Genomic DNA, 17,668 nt, shown 5'->3' with positions numbered 1-17,668 from the left:
AACATTCCACAGGCCACAATCAACAGCCTGATCAACTCTATGCGAAGGAGATATGTTATGCTGTATGAGACAAATGGTGGTCACACCAGATACTGACTGGTTTTCTGATGCACGCCCTCCCTTTTTTTAAGGTATCTGTGACCAACAGATGCATATCTGTATTTCCAGTCATGTGAAATCCATAGATTAGGGCCTAATGAATTTATTTCAATTGTCTGATTTCCTTATATGAACTGTAATTTCAATAACATCTTTGAAATTGTTTTATATTTTTTTGTATGATAATTATTTATTTTTTACCCCTTTTTCTCCCCAATTTCGTGCTATCCAATTGGTAGTTACAGTCCTGTCCCATCGCTGCAACTCCCGTACGGCCTCGGGAGAGGCGAAGGTCGAGAGCCGTGCGTCCTCCGAAACACAACCCAGTCAAGCCGCACTGCTTCTTGACACAACGCCGGCTTAACCCGGAAGCCAGCTGCACCAATGTTTCGGAGGAAACACCATGCACCTGGTGATCGTGTCAGCGTGCGTTGCGCCAGGCACGCCACAGGAGTCGCTATTGCGCGATGGGACAAGAACATCCCTGGGGGCCGACGCTGGTTCAATTGTGCACCGCCCCATAGGTCTCCCGGTTGAGGCCGGCTGCGACAGAGCCTGGTATAACCTTTCTTTAAATGTACACCTTTCATTTGCATTGTCTACTAAAGTATGTCTTTCAGGTGTTTTGCTAGCTTCATGCTTAATAAACACTATTTTATAGATCTTGTTCTATTTCTTTTATGATATGCATCCGTATTATACCAATAGAAAATAACCAGCATTTGGCTCTGAGTCAACAAATATCTTTGTAAAACTACCAATATTTTCCCCAATTCACTACCTCTATTTTCTAAATGAGGCAAAATAAATCCCCCAAACCATATGCACAGCACATTATTACAGGACCAGAAGAATTCAAATAGAAATCTACAGGCACAATCGTCATATACAGTTATCAAGATTTGAACAAAGTAGGGAGTAGTGCTTTGGTTTGCTGACGACATGAGACAATGTAACTGGTGATGATAGGGGTGCTCCTCTCTGCATGGGAGTGTCACTCAAACTTCTTGAGGTGGTTGTAGAGGGACTGGACGTAGGTGAAAATACACATAGGGTCTGGTCTGCTACCCATCACCATCATATCCTCCACCTCTATGAGACGCACACAGTCGGCTTGCTCCCTGAGAGAGAGGGAAGGAGAGAAAAAAATATATGAACCACAAGATTGAAAAATAAGTTTTCCAGTAGATCTATATTATGATACTGTAATCCACAGAGTAGTCCCAGGATCACACGTGCTCGCGCGCACACACACACACACACACACACACACACACACACACACACACACACACACACACACACACACACACACACACACACACTTACTCTGCTGTGGTGAAGGCCACTTCAAAGTTGTGTTTGCGATTGGCAGGGTTCAGTGTGTTGTAGTCAAACACCAGGGGGAAAAAGGAGTGGACCAGGGCAGCGAATGCCATCCCATCACACCAGCTGGACGAGAAGTTGTGGATGTCTATGTTCTGGTGGAGGAGAGAATGGTAGGAGCCAAATGCAGTGTTACTTCCATGGAAAAACAGTTAAAAACTTGCGTATTCCCATACATTGACTAACTAAGGGCCAAATTTGACTGTAAATCCTCTATTAACATAAATGCATGATTAACACACGTGGTCCAGTTACGAACAAAAGTGAATGGTATCAGAATATGGAGCCTCCTATGGTGTCTAAAGTCCTGGCAAGGACTGGGATGGGCTAATCGCTGGAAACCAGAAGCAAATCTCACGTTTGCTAACTAACATTTATATCACATTGTGAACAGTCCATCACGAGGGACTAAGGCCGGACTCACCTGGTAGCCAATGGTTTTGGAGCGGCACCACTCCAGGAGCATTGCCTTGATGCTGCTAGCGCTGTTGAAACTCTGAGAGTGCTGCAGTTTGGGCTTGGAGCCTGCAGCCTTGGAACTGCAGAGTGGAACATAGAGGTGTTCAGTTGTTTGTGGCTGTGTAGCTCAGTTGGTGAGAACACAGTACCAGCAACATCAAGGTCATGGGTTCATGTATGCACTCATTGTGCTGTAATTCGCTTTGTTTGCGTTGTTTGCTAAGGGGCATATAAACAGGGCCCAATAGTCTGACATATCACACAATAACTAGGTTTCCATCCAACTGGTGACAGATTTTCATGCGAATATTCTAAAATCCGCATAAAGAATTTTCCTGTGAATATTCTAAAATCTGCATCTGTGGTGTTTCCACCAAACAGATTTGTTGTGGATGACGTAGTGCACACAAAATGTACTTTTTCATTCACCAAATAAAAATGTACTTTTTCATTTACCAAATAAAAATCTAAATTTCAATGTGTTTCCATCACATATTTTACTCTACAGATAGTTATGTTAAAAAAAATGTTGCGTTTAATAGCAAATTTGCCTACTCTGGTCTTGGCGCGTGCGCTCCAGCCAACAGCTCGCAGATACAGTGTGGGTAGGCTGTGCGGTTAGGCTAGTCTACATGATGAGACTATTATGGATAAGAGCAAGAATATGTTTTCATTGTCAAACGGCAGTCAAGCATCGCTCATCATGTCACCAGAATAAGACCCTGGATATTTATTGGAAAGGAGCATCAAGCTCATCAACATGCACTTTCACCACCCTGTGAAGTGGTGAAAGTAATCTGTAGCCTAATAAACTGCATAATTTCCCAAGTCATAGTGGGAGGACCACACACCATATCATCGCGTGATACAAGTTTGCTTTGATATGATGGTTATTGTGTAAATAATTTGCTCATAAAGGAGTTCCCACCTCCATTTCTCACATTAATTTTGCTGACACAAAATGATCCCACCATGTCGAGCAAACAAATGATCTGTTGGCTTTTATAAAATTGTACCAAAACTTCCTGTTTCCATCACAGCTATCGTGATTTTTGTTTTTTTACATGGTTTGACTTTACTCACATAAAAACTGTGGATGCAAACATGGTTAATGACATTGATAATATACATGTAGTAAAGGGTTGGGGAACATATAACTTGGCTTTAACAATTATCCAATAGGAAGTAATAGTTAGCTAAGGTGGGCAAGAGAGACAATGGGTGAAGTCAGGGTGACTGACTGTGCCTACCGTACCTGTCACTCTCGTAGGCCAAACTCTCAAACAGAGACCGTTTGCCCTGCATCCCGATGTTGCGAGGCAGTGTTTGTGACCTCTGCAGCTTCCGCTCCCCACCACCCCCAAACTTGTCCAGACCACCAAGCCTGTCCAGAATGCCAAACTTATTCGGACTGCCAAAACTTTCCAGACCGCCAAACATGTCCAGGCTCCTATAGATGATGTAACAATTTACATAATTCACTTTTATAGTATTTTATGGTATGTTTCACGTATGTTAAAGACTGACCTGTCTGTGCCAGGGGGAGGCACTTTTCTGGGGGGTAGGAGTTTTTCTGAGAGCGAGAAACAGACAGACGGAGGGGGGTGGGGGAGAGAGAGAGAGAGAGAGAGAGAGAGAGAGAGAGAGGACAATGCTAACCTGATAATGAAGAAAAGACTAGGAGAGGCAAAGACAGATGGTACAACACACAATGAGGACCAGAAGACTACTATGCTATGCCTACAGACCAGTTCCTACTTTTACCTGTGGTTGCTGTGAAGCTCATGCTACGGGTAAGACTCGGGCTCGCTGCCTCAACTGCATGTACTACTGTAAAAGAAGGAAGGGAAAGAAACTGACATAGAACTGGAGGTCAGACAAAGAAATGGGAAAGAACAAAGTCAGAAATGGGAACGATGAAAGATACTGTAGTAGTGAGAGAGGAGTCTTGTGTCCCTGTGGTACTCACCACGTTCACTACGTTTGAAAGGAAATTCTCCTGATGCTTTGGGTTTGGTCTCCTCAAATACTGATTGACTAGGTGTTTTGGGTGCAGGGGCAGGAGATGGAGGGGCTGCAGGAGACTGACTTGGGGCTGCGGAAGACCTGGTTGGGGCGGCAGGAGACTGAGTTGGGCCTGGTGCAGTTGGTACCTCGGGGCTAGTTTTGCTCATGACACTGACAGGGGCATAGGGCGGGGCCAGAGATACAGGGGTGGGGTGCTCTTGCTGAGCTGCATGACAGCTGACTGGTGACCTCACTTCCTGATGTTGTCCAGGCAAACTCTCTGCTTTGGTGAGAATAGACAGAAGAGGAGAAAAGGTTAGCTGGTAGGGTTTAGCTAGAATGCAACATTTGGTTTGGACTAGAGGGTGACATCAGGTCAGATGGACAGTGTCAACCAGACCTGGGTTCAAACAGTATTCCTTTTCTTTCAAATGCTTTATCTGTACTATTTTAACCTGGAAAGGTGTCAGCGAGTGTGGACGACAGACACATACAATACATAAAATGTTACACAATCTAGGCCTACTGCAAGCAAAATGATTAGGTATCTGATCCTTGTAATAGACCTGGAGGGGTAAATGTACGTATTTGCACAGGGTCTCTCTCTTTAATGCTGGTGCTGAAACAACAAAGTCAACAAAGTCAGGCATGGATATGTTCCTTAATTTAACTTTCGATTCTTCAGAGCACAGCTTAAAGAGATAGTTCATTCAAAAATGATTACAAAATTACCCAGAAGAGCTGCATACAAGTTAAGGAAACAAATATGTAATTTTGTTCTACTCACTGGGACTAAACAGAGCATCAAGTGCTGTTTTGGGAGTGGTGACGTCTGCCATTGGATAGGTAGGAGACTTTGGTGTTGAAGCAGGACACTTTTGGGCCAAAGCAGAAGATTGTGCTGGCGGTTTGGGGCTAGTGGGGGAGTTTGTTTTGGTCATGGCAGTGCAGGGAAGATGAGGATTGCCGAATGACGAGCCCTCTGATTTGTTAGGAGTGTACATACAGTAAGAGGAAAGGTGAGAGCCAAAGAAGGAAGAAAATTGTGTAAAAAGATGACTTACAAAATTGTCCACAGCCTGCTTACAAGGTAAGGAAACAAGTATGTTACATGTATTTTACTCACCAGATTCATACAAATAATCCGATCTTGCTTTGGGTGAGGTGACATCTGCTAATGAATGACCAGCAGACTTCAGTTCTTTGTCATGTCCATTCTCCCACACAGCAGCAACATTTTTCTCTTCCATTTTGTCAACAACCTTATGTCCCTATATAAGAGAAACAGAATACACAACGGTGCCCATTACTACACTAGAGGCAATCTAAAATAGCATACCATAAAACAAACCTGTACAATAAATGTACGTTGAATCAGAAACAATAATCAAATCAAGCTTTATTTATACAGCACATTTCAGACATGGTATGCAACGCAATGTGCTTCACAGGGGGGAAAAAACGATGAAAAAAAAGATATATATTTACTAAACAACAAACATAAGAGGATAAACAACTAAAGAATAAAAACTGATTGACTAAAATGCACCCTAAGAAAAAGCTAAGCTAAAAAGGTGTTTTTTAAGATTTATTTTAAAAATGTCCTCAGTTTCTGCCCCCCACAGGTTCTCTGGCAGGCTATTCAAGAGGCTGGGGGCGTAGTAACTAAAGGCTGCCTCTCCATGCCTCTTGGTCCTAGCCTTTGAGATAGTTAAAAGGCCAGTCAGTGCCAGAGGACCTGAAGGACTAACTTGGTACATAACTTAAAAGCATGTCTGACATGTATTGGGGTGCACAATCGTGGATTGATTTAAAAACCAATAGAAGAATCTAAAAATGAATTCCAAAACTCACAGGCAGCCAGTGCAGAGACCTTAAAACCGATGTAATGTGTGATCTCTGTCTGGTCTTGGTCAGTACCCGTGCGGCAGCATTCTGTATGTATTGCATTTGACCAATGGATTTCTCGGGTAGACCAGACAGGAGAGCATTACCGTAGTCAAGACAGCTTGTAATAAAAGCATGGATGAGTCTCTCTTTATCAGCCGGAGAGAGAAACGGAGACATCTTGGCAATGTTCCTCAGGTGGTGAAAAGCTATTTTGGTTACATTCATAATGTGGGATTCGAAATTGTGTTCAGAATCTAAAATAACAGCTAGGTTTTTTACCTGGTGTTTTGTTTTTATTGCCTGTGAATTAAAATCGAACATTGTGGAACACCACATGTGATATGTATTTTCTCTGAGTTGTGTTCACCAAGGTTGACAAAAAAAACTCTTGAAAGGTTAAATAGGTCCAAAACCAATTTAGAACTGGACCGGAGAGGTCAACCCACCACTCCAGTCTGTCCAGAAGAACATCATGGTCAATAGTGTCAAATCCAGCAATTAAATCCAAGAGTACGACAGAGAGCTGTTATAAATGATGTGGGCACGGCTCACGGCCCTGTACCATTTCACAGACACCTGCCCAAAATGGGCCATCCCACCTAAAATGGGCCAGAATTGCCGGGGCCGGTTTATGCTCCCAGTCCGCCCCTGAGTTACATCCATCCAGAAAGAAGAATCTGATGGTCCCAGTAATCCTCCATCTAAAACCATTCCAATCTTTATCTGAGTTTTCCTTGATATGTGTTTAGGATCAGTACAGGAGTCTGTCTTATCACTTGTTCACTCTTAGAACAGCTCAGCTGACTGCCTCAGTGTCTGTATCTAAGTACATGTCTGTGCTTGCCTTAGTGACTCTCTGGCTCGCTCTGTCTAGCTGTATCTGAAGTTTGAGATCTCCTGCACTCTACCCATCCTCTATCTGTCTCTACCCTCCTCCGTGAGGAAAGTGGATGATCTCGATCACAACCACTGGATGGATATGTGACAAAATGCTCTCTTTCAAACTTGTTTGAATTTAATAACAGCAGAGCAACAACAACCATAATGTCTTTATGAAATGGTCGTTATTACGGCTGCAGTAACAAACCCATATGCAGGGACCATTGGTGTTAGCCATAGATCCACCATAGTAAGACTGTGTGTGTGTGTCTGTTCAAATGCAGCACTACCCTCGTGGCAGACGGCCTCTGGCCGGTCTCTGAGCTTAGCCCGAACACCCCATCCCAGAGGGAACCAGCAACTTATCAAAGGCCAAACCAACTGGAATCTGCTACAAGCTCAAAATATCACCAGGAGCATAGCCTTATAATCTAGCATAGCCTTAAATGGCCAGATTAGCAAATTGAAAACTGGGTCCAACTTGTGGAAACAAACTAAAGAACAGCTTTAGGTCTTTTAGGTGTCCCAAAGACAAAAAACAGAGCCATTTTGACTACCCTTGACAATATCAAAATTGGACATTTGGTTTGGAAACGGTATTATTCTTATTGGTCTTTGGGTCTCCATAAGTCCCCATTGTGACTCTGGTCTTTAGTGGCACTGGGGCTCAAAGCGTGGGTCTAACTGACAGGTGTGGAGAGACCACGCTTAAGTCCTGAAGCTATTTTGGATTTGTAATCAGTCCCCCACTCCTCTTAGATCCTAGCATAGGCCCAAACGGGGCCTTTTGAGATCAGGAGTTAGTAGTGGAAAAGCCGAACAGTTCCAATGCTATCATTCAGTGCCAGAACTTCGTACTTCAGAGCCTGCTGGACTGGCAGTCTCTCCTGCTATCCTCCCATGGCTTTCCTGACTGGCTGCGTCTGCCGGCGATAGAGCCACGATGAGAGCCCAGTCAAGTCATCAACTCATAGCAGAGGGACAGCAGAGGCTAGGGATTAGCAGTAGCAATGATCTGTGTGTGCAACTCACATACCTACTGTATAACTATCGCTTTCGATCTGTCTCCCCGTCTGCTTCTTAACCTCTTTATCCCATACCCTCTCTCCAAATCTCTTTTACTCATAGTCTCTCTCTCCCTCTCTCAGAAACACGCCACCACACAAACATAGCCAAACACAGTCACACACCCACATTCTAACATGTTATTTAGATTCACAAGGAAATACAGGGTTAGGGTTTCAAGATGCACACACACACGTAGGAGCGCATTTCTATCAGACTGGATCATTGAGTAGTCAGGGATGATGGGGGATCAGCCAGGTGACAACAGTGCTGTGGAATGTTGGCAGGGTGTGTGTTTTCAGAGGGGAACAGCTGGCAATCTGGATCAGGGGGATATTGACGGGTAGTCGGAATTCTACTTTCCGTCTTGTCAGGACGCTGAATTCAGGACTGGGATTGGTTGGATGAAGCATTCCCTTGTGCTGAAGTGAAGAGATATGGAGACCCAAAAGAGCTCCTTTAGGGCCTCCACATGGTACTTGCTGTGTGTTAGTGTGTGTACCCCTTGTAAGCCTAATTCTTTATTTGATTGTAGATCCAAATAACAAATTCAAGTGTGTCTGCTCAGTGAGTGATAACGATAGGGGTGGGAGTCAAATAAGTTATAACAATACATGATGTCAGATTATTACCTACCACCTATCATCTTCCTATCATAACCCTACCAACCATTAATCCTATAATCGTTCTAATAACCAACCCTTCTCATACCCCAAGAGCAGTTGATATGAAATACAAACAATCCAGACCTGACCAGCCACAACCTAAAATAACCTCTTATCTTCATACTACCAGATACAGTTCATTTGGAAAAAATTCAGACCGCTTGACTTTTTACACATTTTGTTACATTACAGCCTTATTCTAAAATGAAATTGATTACATTTTTTTCTCTTCTCATTAATCTACACAAAATACCCCATAATGACAAAGCAAAAACTGGTTTTAGAACAACAACAAAAATATAAACTGAAATATGACATTTATGTAAATATTCAGACCCTTTACTCAGTACTTTGTTGAAGCACCTTTGGCAGCGATTACAGCCACGAGTCTTCTTGGGTATGACACTACAAGCTTGGAATACCTGTATTTGGGGAGTTTCTCCTATTCTTCTCTGCAGATCCTCTCAAGCTTTGTCAGGGTGGATGGGGAGTGTCGCTGCATAGCTATTTTCAGGTCTCTCCAGAGATGTTCGATCGGGTTCAAGTCCGGGCTCTGGCTGGGCTACTCATTCAGAGACTTGTCCCAAAGTTACTCATGCGTTGTCTTGGCTGTGTGCTTAGGGTCGTTGTCCGGTTGGAAGGTGAACCTTCGCCCCCCAGTCTGAGGTCCTGAAAGCTCCGGATCAGGTTTTCATCAAAGATCTCTCTGTACTTTGCTCCGTTCATCTTTCCCTCGATCCTGACTAGTCTCCCAGTCCCTGCCGCTGAAAAACATCCCCACAACATGATGCTGCCACCACCATGCTTCACCGTAGGGATGGTGCCTGGTTTCCTCCAGACGTGACGCTTAGCATTCAGGCAAAATAGTTCAATCTTGGTTTCATCAGACCAGAGAATCTTGTTTCTCATGGTCTGAGAGTACTTTAGGTACCTTTTGGCAAACTCCAAGCGGGCTGTCATGTGCCTTTTACTGAGGAATTGCTTCCGTCTGGCCACTGTACTATAAAGACCTGATTAGTGGAGTATTGTAAAGATGATTGTCCTTCTGGAAGGTTCTCCCATTTCCACAGAGGAACTCTGGAGCTCTTCCAGCGTTGACCATTGGGTTTTTGGTCATCTACCTAACCAAGGCCCCTTTCCCCCAATTGCTCAGTTTGGCCCAGCGGCCAGCTCTAGGAAGAGCCTTGGTAGTTCCAAACTTCTGCCATTTAAGAATGATGGAGGTTCTTGGGGACCTCCAATTTTGCAGAAATGTTTTGGTACCCTTCCCGAGATCTGTGCCTCGACATAATCCTGTCTCGGAGCTCTATGGACAATTCCTTTGACCTCATGGCTTGGTTTTTCTCTGACATGCACTGTCAACTGTAGGACCTTATATAGACAGGTGTGAGCCTTTCCAAATCATGCCCAATCAATTGAATTTACCACAGGTGGACTCCAATCAAGTCGTAGAAACATCTCAAGGATGATCAATGAAAACAGGATGCACATGAGCTCAATTTTGAATCTCATAGCAAAGGGTTATGTAAATAAGGTATCTGTTTTTAAGACATTTGCAAACATTTCTAAAAACCTGTTTTTGCTTTGTCATTATGAGGTATTGTGTGTAGATTGATGAGGAAAACAATGTATTTAATCAATTTTACAATATGGCTGTAACGTAACAAAATGTGGAAAAAGTGAAGCGGTCTGAATACTTTACGAATGCAAAAATACTTTAAAGTACTACTTAAGTAGTTTTTTGGGGTATCTGTACTTTACTATTTATGTTTTTGCCAACTTTTACATTACTAAAGAAAATAATGTACTTTTTACTCCATCCATTTTCCCTGATACCCAAAAGTACTTGTTACATTTTGACAGGAAAATCTCAATTTCACACACTTATCAAGATAACATCCCTGGTCATCCCTACTGCCTCTGATCTGGCAGACTCACTAAACACAAATGCTTCATTTGTAAATTATGTCTGACTGTTGGAGTGTGCCCCTGGCAGACTCCAACACCGTCAACAAATAAATCAAATAAAATTGAACCGTCTGGTTTACTTAATATAAGGAATTTGAAATGGTTTATAATTTTACTTTTGATACTTAAGTACATTTTAGCAATTCCATTTACTTAGTATATTTAAAACCAAATACTTTTAGACTTATACTCAAGTAGCATTTTACTGGGTAACTTTCACTTTTACTTGAGTCATTTTATATTAAAGTATCTTTACTTTTACTCAAATATGACATTTGAGTACTTTTTACAACACTGTGTACATGCTGACATTTCAGCAAACCTTGTAGTGACAAGGCTGACGTTAACACTCATCAACCTCACTATACGAGCATTATGGGAAATATATGGAGAGCGATGAGGGTGCTGGGAAAGGTGGAGTTGGGTTGCTGCTATGTCCGTCTCTTCTTCCAGCCTTTCTCTCTGGTCCCCCCCTCTTTCTGTTTCTATACATCCAGAGTTGCAACATGACGTCAGTTATGGGAAGTTACGTTAGCTGGGAATTTGTGGTGCTACTAAAATGTATACTGAACCACACACACCCAAACCAGCTCCAATCCAAAAGTCCAGGACCAGGGCCAGCAATCAGGCCTGCCCTGCCAAAAATACATTTGCCCTCTTGGGGGGACAGGAGGAGTAGAATGAATGAGGGTAAAAACACACAGACAGAAATATATCTTTGGATTCAATGAGAGATTAGAAGTAGTGTACGTAAGCATGTCCAGTTAGTTTAAGGTGTAGGGTACGAAAAGTACACTTAAAAACAGCCATAAAAGAAAAATAGATACCCATACATAGACTGTTTGAATTAGTTGTTTTTTGGAGTGTCTCAAATGCAAAAAGTGACATGTTTATATTATATCATTCAGGTAGAGGATGGGTAGCTTGCCTTTGTCCCATTACTGCCTAATGTAGTTACACGTAATTAGGGGTACATACTGTATCTGCAGAAATGCTGTAAAACCTATTGTTATTCTTAGATCATTTTTCCCTTGACATGGTCAAATAACTCAAGCATAGATTGGTTAACTCTTTTTGTAAACTAAAGGCACGGATTGGCCTATAGGTGGCGTGTTATAAGCATTCTCACTTAAACCGTCAAATCCGCCGCCCTGTTTGATTAAGAGAGTTGAAGCTGTGTATGTACTGTAGGTGTCGTTCCTCATGCTAAACAAATGGTAAGGTGGTTCCTTGCATCATACAACACAATTTTCAGTCACCTTTAATGGCCCATGGTGTTCGACCTAATTTTAGATTTTTGGAAAGTGTGCTAAAAAAACCTGTTCTACTTGTTTCGAAGGACAAGTGACTAAAGAAATGCACATCAAGCCCTGTAGCTGACTCCACCATTGGCAACAACTGGCTACTAGAACTGAACCGATGGACATGGGGCAATGACATGTGGTATGTAAACCTTTTGTATATGTCCTTTGAAGCTGTGTGTCACGTCCTGACCAGCAGAGGGAGCAATTGTATTAGTTTTGGTCAGGACGTGGCAGAGATTTTTGTGTTACGTGTGAGTTGGTGGTTGGACTCCCAATTGAAGGCAGGTGTGTTGAGTTGCCTTTGATTGGGAGTCCTATATAGTAGTGTGAGTTTTTCCTTGTGGTTGTGGGTAATTGTTTCTGTTCAGTTGTGTTTTCAGCTGTCAGTGCTGTTGAGCTGTCGGTGTTTTCTTGTTTTGTAGTGTTCCAGTGTTCTTTTTGAATTAAATCATGAACACTAACTCCGCTGCACCTTGGTCTTCTTCTCTCCATGACGACAGCCCTTACAGAATTACCCACCACAAAAGGACCAAGCAGCGGAGGAGGAAGGAGCCACAGGAGAACAGCGTGATGGACTGGACATGGGAGGACATCCTGGACGGCAAGGGATCCTACACTTGGGAGGAGATCCTGGTCGGAAGGGATCGCCTCCCATGGGAACAGGTAGTGGCACTCAGAAGAGTGGAGGCAGCAGGTGAGAAGGACCAACGGAGACGGTATGAGGGAACACGGCTGGGAAGGAAGCCCGAGAGGCAGAACCAATAATTTTTTTTGGGGGGGGGCACAGGGGCTGTTTGGCGGGGCGAGGATGGAGCCCCAGGCCAGCTCCCCACACTAGCCCTGAGGTGCGTCAGCCCAGTCTGACTCGGCCTGTTCCCGCTCCCCGCACTAGCCCTAAGGTGCCAGTCAAGAGTCGCCAGAGCTGCCCGCCAGTCAAGAGTCGCCAGAGCCGCCCGCCAGTCAAGAGTTGCCAGAGCCGTCCGCCAGTCAAGAGTCGCCAGAGCCGCCCGCCAGTCAAGAGTCGCCAGAGCCGCCCGCCAGTCAAGAGTCGCCAGAGCCGCCCGCCAGTCAAGAGTCGCCAGAGCCGCCCGCCAGTCAGGAGCCGCCAGAGCCGCCCGCCAGTCAGGAGTCGCCAGAGCCGCCCGCCAGTCAGGAGTCGCCAGAGCCGCCCGCCAGTCAGGAGTCGCCAGAGCCGCCCGCCAGTCAGGAGTCGCCAGAGCCGCCCGCCAGTCAGGAGTCGCCAGAGCCGCTCGCCAGTCAGGAGTCGCCAGAGCCGCCCGCCAGTCAGGAGTCGCCAGAGCCGCCCGCCAGTCAGGAGTCGCCAGAGCCGCCCGCCAGTCAGGAGCCGCCAGAGCCGCCCGCCAGTCAGGAGCCGCCAGAGTGGCCCGCGTGTCCTCCGGCCCAGCCCGAGCGGCCCGCCTGTCCTCCGGCCCAGCCCGTGCGGCCCGCTTGTCCTCCGGCCCAGCCCGAGCGGCCCGCCTGTCCTCTGGACCAACCAGAGTGGTCCGTCTGCCAGGGTCAGCCCGAGTGGCCCGTCTGCCCGGCGCAGCTATCGGCGCCACTGAAGTGGGCGATGCCGAAGGTGGAGCGAGGTTCACGTCCCGCACCTGAGCCACCTCCAGGATAGGTGGGTTGGGGAGGGAGGGTGTAGCACAGTGCCGTCGTTGACGGCAGCCACCCTCCCTTCCCTCCCTTATTGTTTAAAGGGTATTGTTTATTGGTTTTGTTGGGGTATTGGGGATTTTTTGTGTTTTCTTTTTTAAGGTGCATTCCGGGGTCTGCACCTTTGGGGGGGGGGGGGGTACTGTCACGTCCTGACCAGCAGAGGGAGCAATTTTATTAGTTTTGGTCAGGACGTGGCAGAGATTTTTGTGTTACGTGTGAGTTGGTGGTTGGACTCCCAATTGAAGGCAGGTGTGTTGAGTTGCCTTTGATTGGGAGTCCTATATAGTAGTGTGTGTTTTTCCTTGTGGTTGTGGGTAATTGTTTCTGTTCATTTGTGTTTTCAGCTGTCAGTGCTGTTGAGCTGTTGGTGTTTTCTTGTTTTGTAGTGTTCCAGTGTTCTTTTTGAATTAAATCATGAACACTAACTCCGCTGCACCTTGGTCTTCTTCTCTCCATGACGACAGCCCTTACACTGTGTGAATATGAAGTCACTGCAACAGACCCGTTGGTGGCACTATAGATGTCATCGGCACCAGTGGCACCATAGGATACTAGAGCAATAACTATCAATCAAGTGGACTTTGTCTCGTGCAAATGAATGTTGGATAAGATACAAATTATGCAGATTAACAATGTGAAATATTGTGATTAGTATATCTGTATAATCACATATTGTTGCCCTATTATGTGGTCTGAACGTAGTGAAAAGTGGATATTTTATTCTGTAAAATGAGAAATCGGAAGTCCTGCCACTTGCACAGTCAGTGTATTACAGCTGTGAAGTGTACTGAAGTATTTTGGAACGCTAATGTGGATTGTACCAATTAAGATTTAAATCAACATGGTAATGCTTTCACTGATTGCACATAAAGGAAGATAGTTCCTACATGATAGAGTGCTTGCTTTGTTATCCAACTGATCTTGTGTCCTTTCGGTATACTGTAAAGCGATTATATTGCTGCTCACAACTATATTTCATTAGTACAGCACTAAGCCTAGAGCTTTAGAGTGAATGACCAGGGGCAACACTTTCCCCACTGAGAGACAACAGATTTACAACTTAGCACTGTCTCAATCTCTCTTTCTCACACACACACAGACACGCGCACACAAACACGAGTGAGAGGCTTTCAGTTCTCCCAGATGACATTCCCTTGCATTCTACCAAATTATACTAAAATGGGACAATATCTTCTCCAGTAACAAGGTAATACTCACATTAGGCATGCTGGTATCCCCCATTGGCTCCCTGCTGGAGAGAAAGGCTGATGTAGAACTAGAGGCATCATAACCAAGACCAGAAGAACCAAACTCCGACAGTCCAGAGAGGACCATGGTGGAGGGGCTCCCCTGGCTTATGTTCACCGTCCCCTGGGACGAAGTCATGGGGATCCATCCCCTACTGGCCCTCTCCTCGAGGGCGCTTCTGTCCACCACTCTTCCCGTCAGACCCTCCATCAGGCAGACCAGCACCTCCAGCTGTCTCCGGAGCTGCAGGTTCTCCTGCGTTAGCCGCTGAAGAGCCTCGGCCAGGGGTCCCTGTGCCTGGCACGCCTCGTCCAGACCCTGCTTGAAGGCGCTCACGTCCACATGCAACTCGCGCACCGCCGCCGCCAGTGTGGCTTCGAGGTGGCCCAGTGCCTCGCACACCGTCTTGTCACACACTTTGTCCCCGGCAGCCAACACAGGTGTAGAAGTGTCCATGTCCCCACTAGCAACAGTAACCCCCAGATTACAGGAAATTAAGTGGTGGATAGGTTTAATGGACGGTGGCGCCAACTCTACTGTTCTTTCCTCCTCTTCTCCTTCTCTCCCACGGTTTCTCCTGCCTGGACTGCTGAAAGGAGGTGATGAAGGGAGGGATAGATAGGTCTCCCTTGTTCTCTGCTGTTAAGTCCACATAGAGGTCTTAAAAGGGGGAGTTTTAGGTGTTCTATAACCGTTTCCCAGCACAGTTAGAAGGGTTTTAAAGGAATGTGCCTGAAGATAGATTCCTAAGCAGCCAAGCCATTTAAGCCCAATTAAACTCCACAGAGGACAAGAGCTGTTATTTCTAGGCTCCGTGGCACTGTTCAAAAAGAGAGGAGATGCAAAATGATACCCTGCAAAACCAAGGTATCATTTGAGGAGGTAGACATATCAAACAAACCTTTTTTGGAGGGTACTGCTGAGTGAGAGATCCAATAGTGGAGCAGTCCAGTCCACACATGTGTATGTTTATATGAGTGTGTGTTTATGTGTTTGTGTGGAGTGCATCCACACACCTCTAATGTAATGTCATGAGACTTTCTCTACTGTGTGTGAGTGTGTTGTGTATGCTGTGCAGCTCTGCTTTAACCTCTACGGGCCACGGGGGCAGTATTGAGAATTTTGAAAGAAATATGTTGCCATTTTTAACTGCCTCCTACACCAACTCAGAAGCTAGGATATGCATATTATTAACACATTCGGATAGAAAACACTCTGAATTTTCTAAAACAGTTTGAATGGTGTCTGTAAGTATAACAAAACTCATATTGCAGGCAAAAACCTGTGAAAAATAGATTAAAAAAAAAGAGAATTTTGTGACTGTACTATTTAGTGTCATTGTTTTAAAGATACCACAGTGAGAAAGGATTCAGTTCGCAACTCCTACTGCTTCCACTAGATGTCAACGATCTTTAGAAAGTTGTTTGAAGCATCTGTGATAAATACACACCGAATTAGAAAGCTTACAAGTTGACACGTCATCACTTCATTTTTTGCGCCTGCGCATGAATCTGAGAAGAGTGCCTTTGTCATTATCGTTTATTCTAGACACTTGATAGGTTGTGTGAAAATATTACTGATGTTTACTGATGTTTCACGTTAAAAATGGAACAAAAGATTAGTGCTAAACAACGTTTGACATGTTTAAACAAACGTAAATAGATTATTTACTAGGTTTTCTTTAGTTTTTCGACGTGACTTTACACTGCCCACCTCATTTTGTGGGAGCCTACTGAACGCTAACTATTTGGACATAAATTATGAACTTTGTCAAAAGAAACCACATTTGTTCTGGACCTGGGATCTCTGGCAGCGCCTTCTGATGGAGATAATCAAAGGTAAGGGGATATTTAGAATGTTATTATCGATATTAGATGATGCTAATGCTAACGGTATAGCTTAGCTTAGCTTAGCATATAGCTTATTGTTGTTAGCATAGTACCCAGTTTATACAAAATGTGATTTCCCAGTAAAGTTATTTTGAGATCTGGCCCTTCGGTAGCAATTACGAGATGATATATTATTCTTTGAATGACAATATTATAATTTACCAATGTTTTCGAATAGTAATTCCGTGATTTGTAATGCTGGATTCACTGGGTGCATTCGAGCCGAAAAAAATTCTGAATTTCACCGCGACTGTAAATGCTGTTTTTGGATATAAATATGAACTTGATGGAACTAAAAATGCATGTATTGTGTAACATAATGTCCTATGAGTGTCATCTGATGCAGATTGTCAAAGGTAAGTGCATAATTCTAGCTAGTTTTCTGTCTGTTGATGCCCTTCTTTGAATTGGCTAAACATTACACGCAGCTATTGTCAATGTACTCTCCTCACATAACCTAACTTTATGCATTCTCCGTAATGCCTCTGAAAATCGGACAGCGTGGTTAGATTTAGGAGATATATCTTTCAAATGGAGGAAAATAGTTGATTATTTGATTTTTTGAAATGATTACTCTTGCAGTTTTGAATTCCCCGCCATGGTCACATGACAATGAATCCCAATACCGGGATAAGATCGGGATAAGATCCTCAACAGGTTAAACCACCAGCCTCGTGAGCAGGTTCATTTTTGTATCAGGGGAATAAGGGGGAGGAGGGAGTAAAAGGGGAGGGTACAGACTTCATGCAGTACCCCGCCCTTCTTCGCACTCTGCTTGAAAAAGTGTGTGTGTGTGTGTGTGTGTGTGTGTAGGAAGGAGAGGGAAGTTTACATTGCCTTAATGTGCCCAATATAAAATAAGGGAATGGCAAGCCTGAACAAGTGATTTCACATGACTGTGCCCTCAGAAAGCATTTGCATACCATTGACTTTTTCCTCATAATAGTGTTTAACATGAATTTTGAATTACTACCTCCTCTCTGTACCCCACACATATAATTATCAGTACGATCCCTCAGTCGAGCAGTGACATTCAAACATAGATTAACCACAAAGACCAGGGAGATTTTCCAATGCTTTGCAAAGAAGGGCACCTATTGGTATATGGGTAAAAAAAAGCAGACACTGAATATCCCATTGAGCA

General features: G+C 44.4%; 1 protein-coding gene across 4 annotated transcripts; it reads right to left on the bottom strand.

Moving 5' to 3' along the window:
* Window positions 1-759: 759 nt before the first annotated feature.
* Window positions 760-15,715, bottom strand: LOC115148619 (DNA-directed RNA polymerase II subunit RPB1). 4 transcript variants are annotated; one of them, XM_029690667.1, is made up of 11 exons: window positions 15,537-15,715; window positions 14,606-15,455; window positions 5,078-5,222; window positions 4,739-4,933; window positions 3,914-4,234; window positions 3,709-3,774; window positions 3,472-3,517; window positions 3,200-3,394; window positions 1,910-2,024; window positions 1,429-1,580; window positions 760-1,220 (listed from the first exon to the last, which is right to left on the bottom strand). In XM_029690667.1, the coding sequence occupies exons 2-11, from the start codon at window positions 15,089-15,091 to the stop codon at window positions 1,094-1,096; spliced, it is 1,848 nt and encodes a 615-aa protein (XP_029546527.1). In that variant the 5' UTR covers window positions 15,092-15,455; window positions 15,537-15,715; the 3' UTR covers window positions 760-1,093. The 4 variants fall into 4 exon arrangements, with proteins under 4 accessions (XP_029546527.1, XP_029546530.1, XP_029546529.1 ...); XM_029690670.1 differs by having other exon boundaries at window positions 3,200-3,328; window positions 14,606-15,715; XM_029690669.1 differs by having other exon boundaries at window positions 3,709-3,771; window positions 14,606-15,715.
* Window positions 15,716-17,668: the final 1,953 nt, after the last annotated feature.

The sequence above is a fragment of the Salmo trutta genome, chromosome 15 (genome assembly GCF_901001165.1).
Source record: "Salmo trutta chromosome 15, fSalTru1.1, whole genome shotgun sequence".
NCBI lineage: Eukaryota > Metazoa > Chordata > Actinopteri > Salmoniformes > Salmonidae > Salmo > Salmo trutta.
The sequence above is the reverse complement of the archived record's forward strand: the minus strand, read 5'-3'. Positions and strand labels throughout refer to the sequence as shown.

Excerpts from the sequence above, each read along its gene's own strand:
- LOC115148619 (XM_029690667.1), bottom strand. The coding sequence starts at position 15,091 with ATGGACACTTCTACACCTGTGTTGGCTGCCGGGGACAAAGTGTGTGAC. Across the intron at positions 4,934-5,077 it reads GGATTATTTGTATGAATCTG|AGGGCTCGTCATTCGGCAAT; the intron begins GTGAGTAAAATA and ends CTAACAAATCAG. Across the intron at positions 3,395-3,471 it reads CCTCCCCCTGGCACAGACAG|GAGCCTGGACATGTTTGGCG; the intron begins GTCAGTCTTTAA and ends CATCATCTATAG.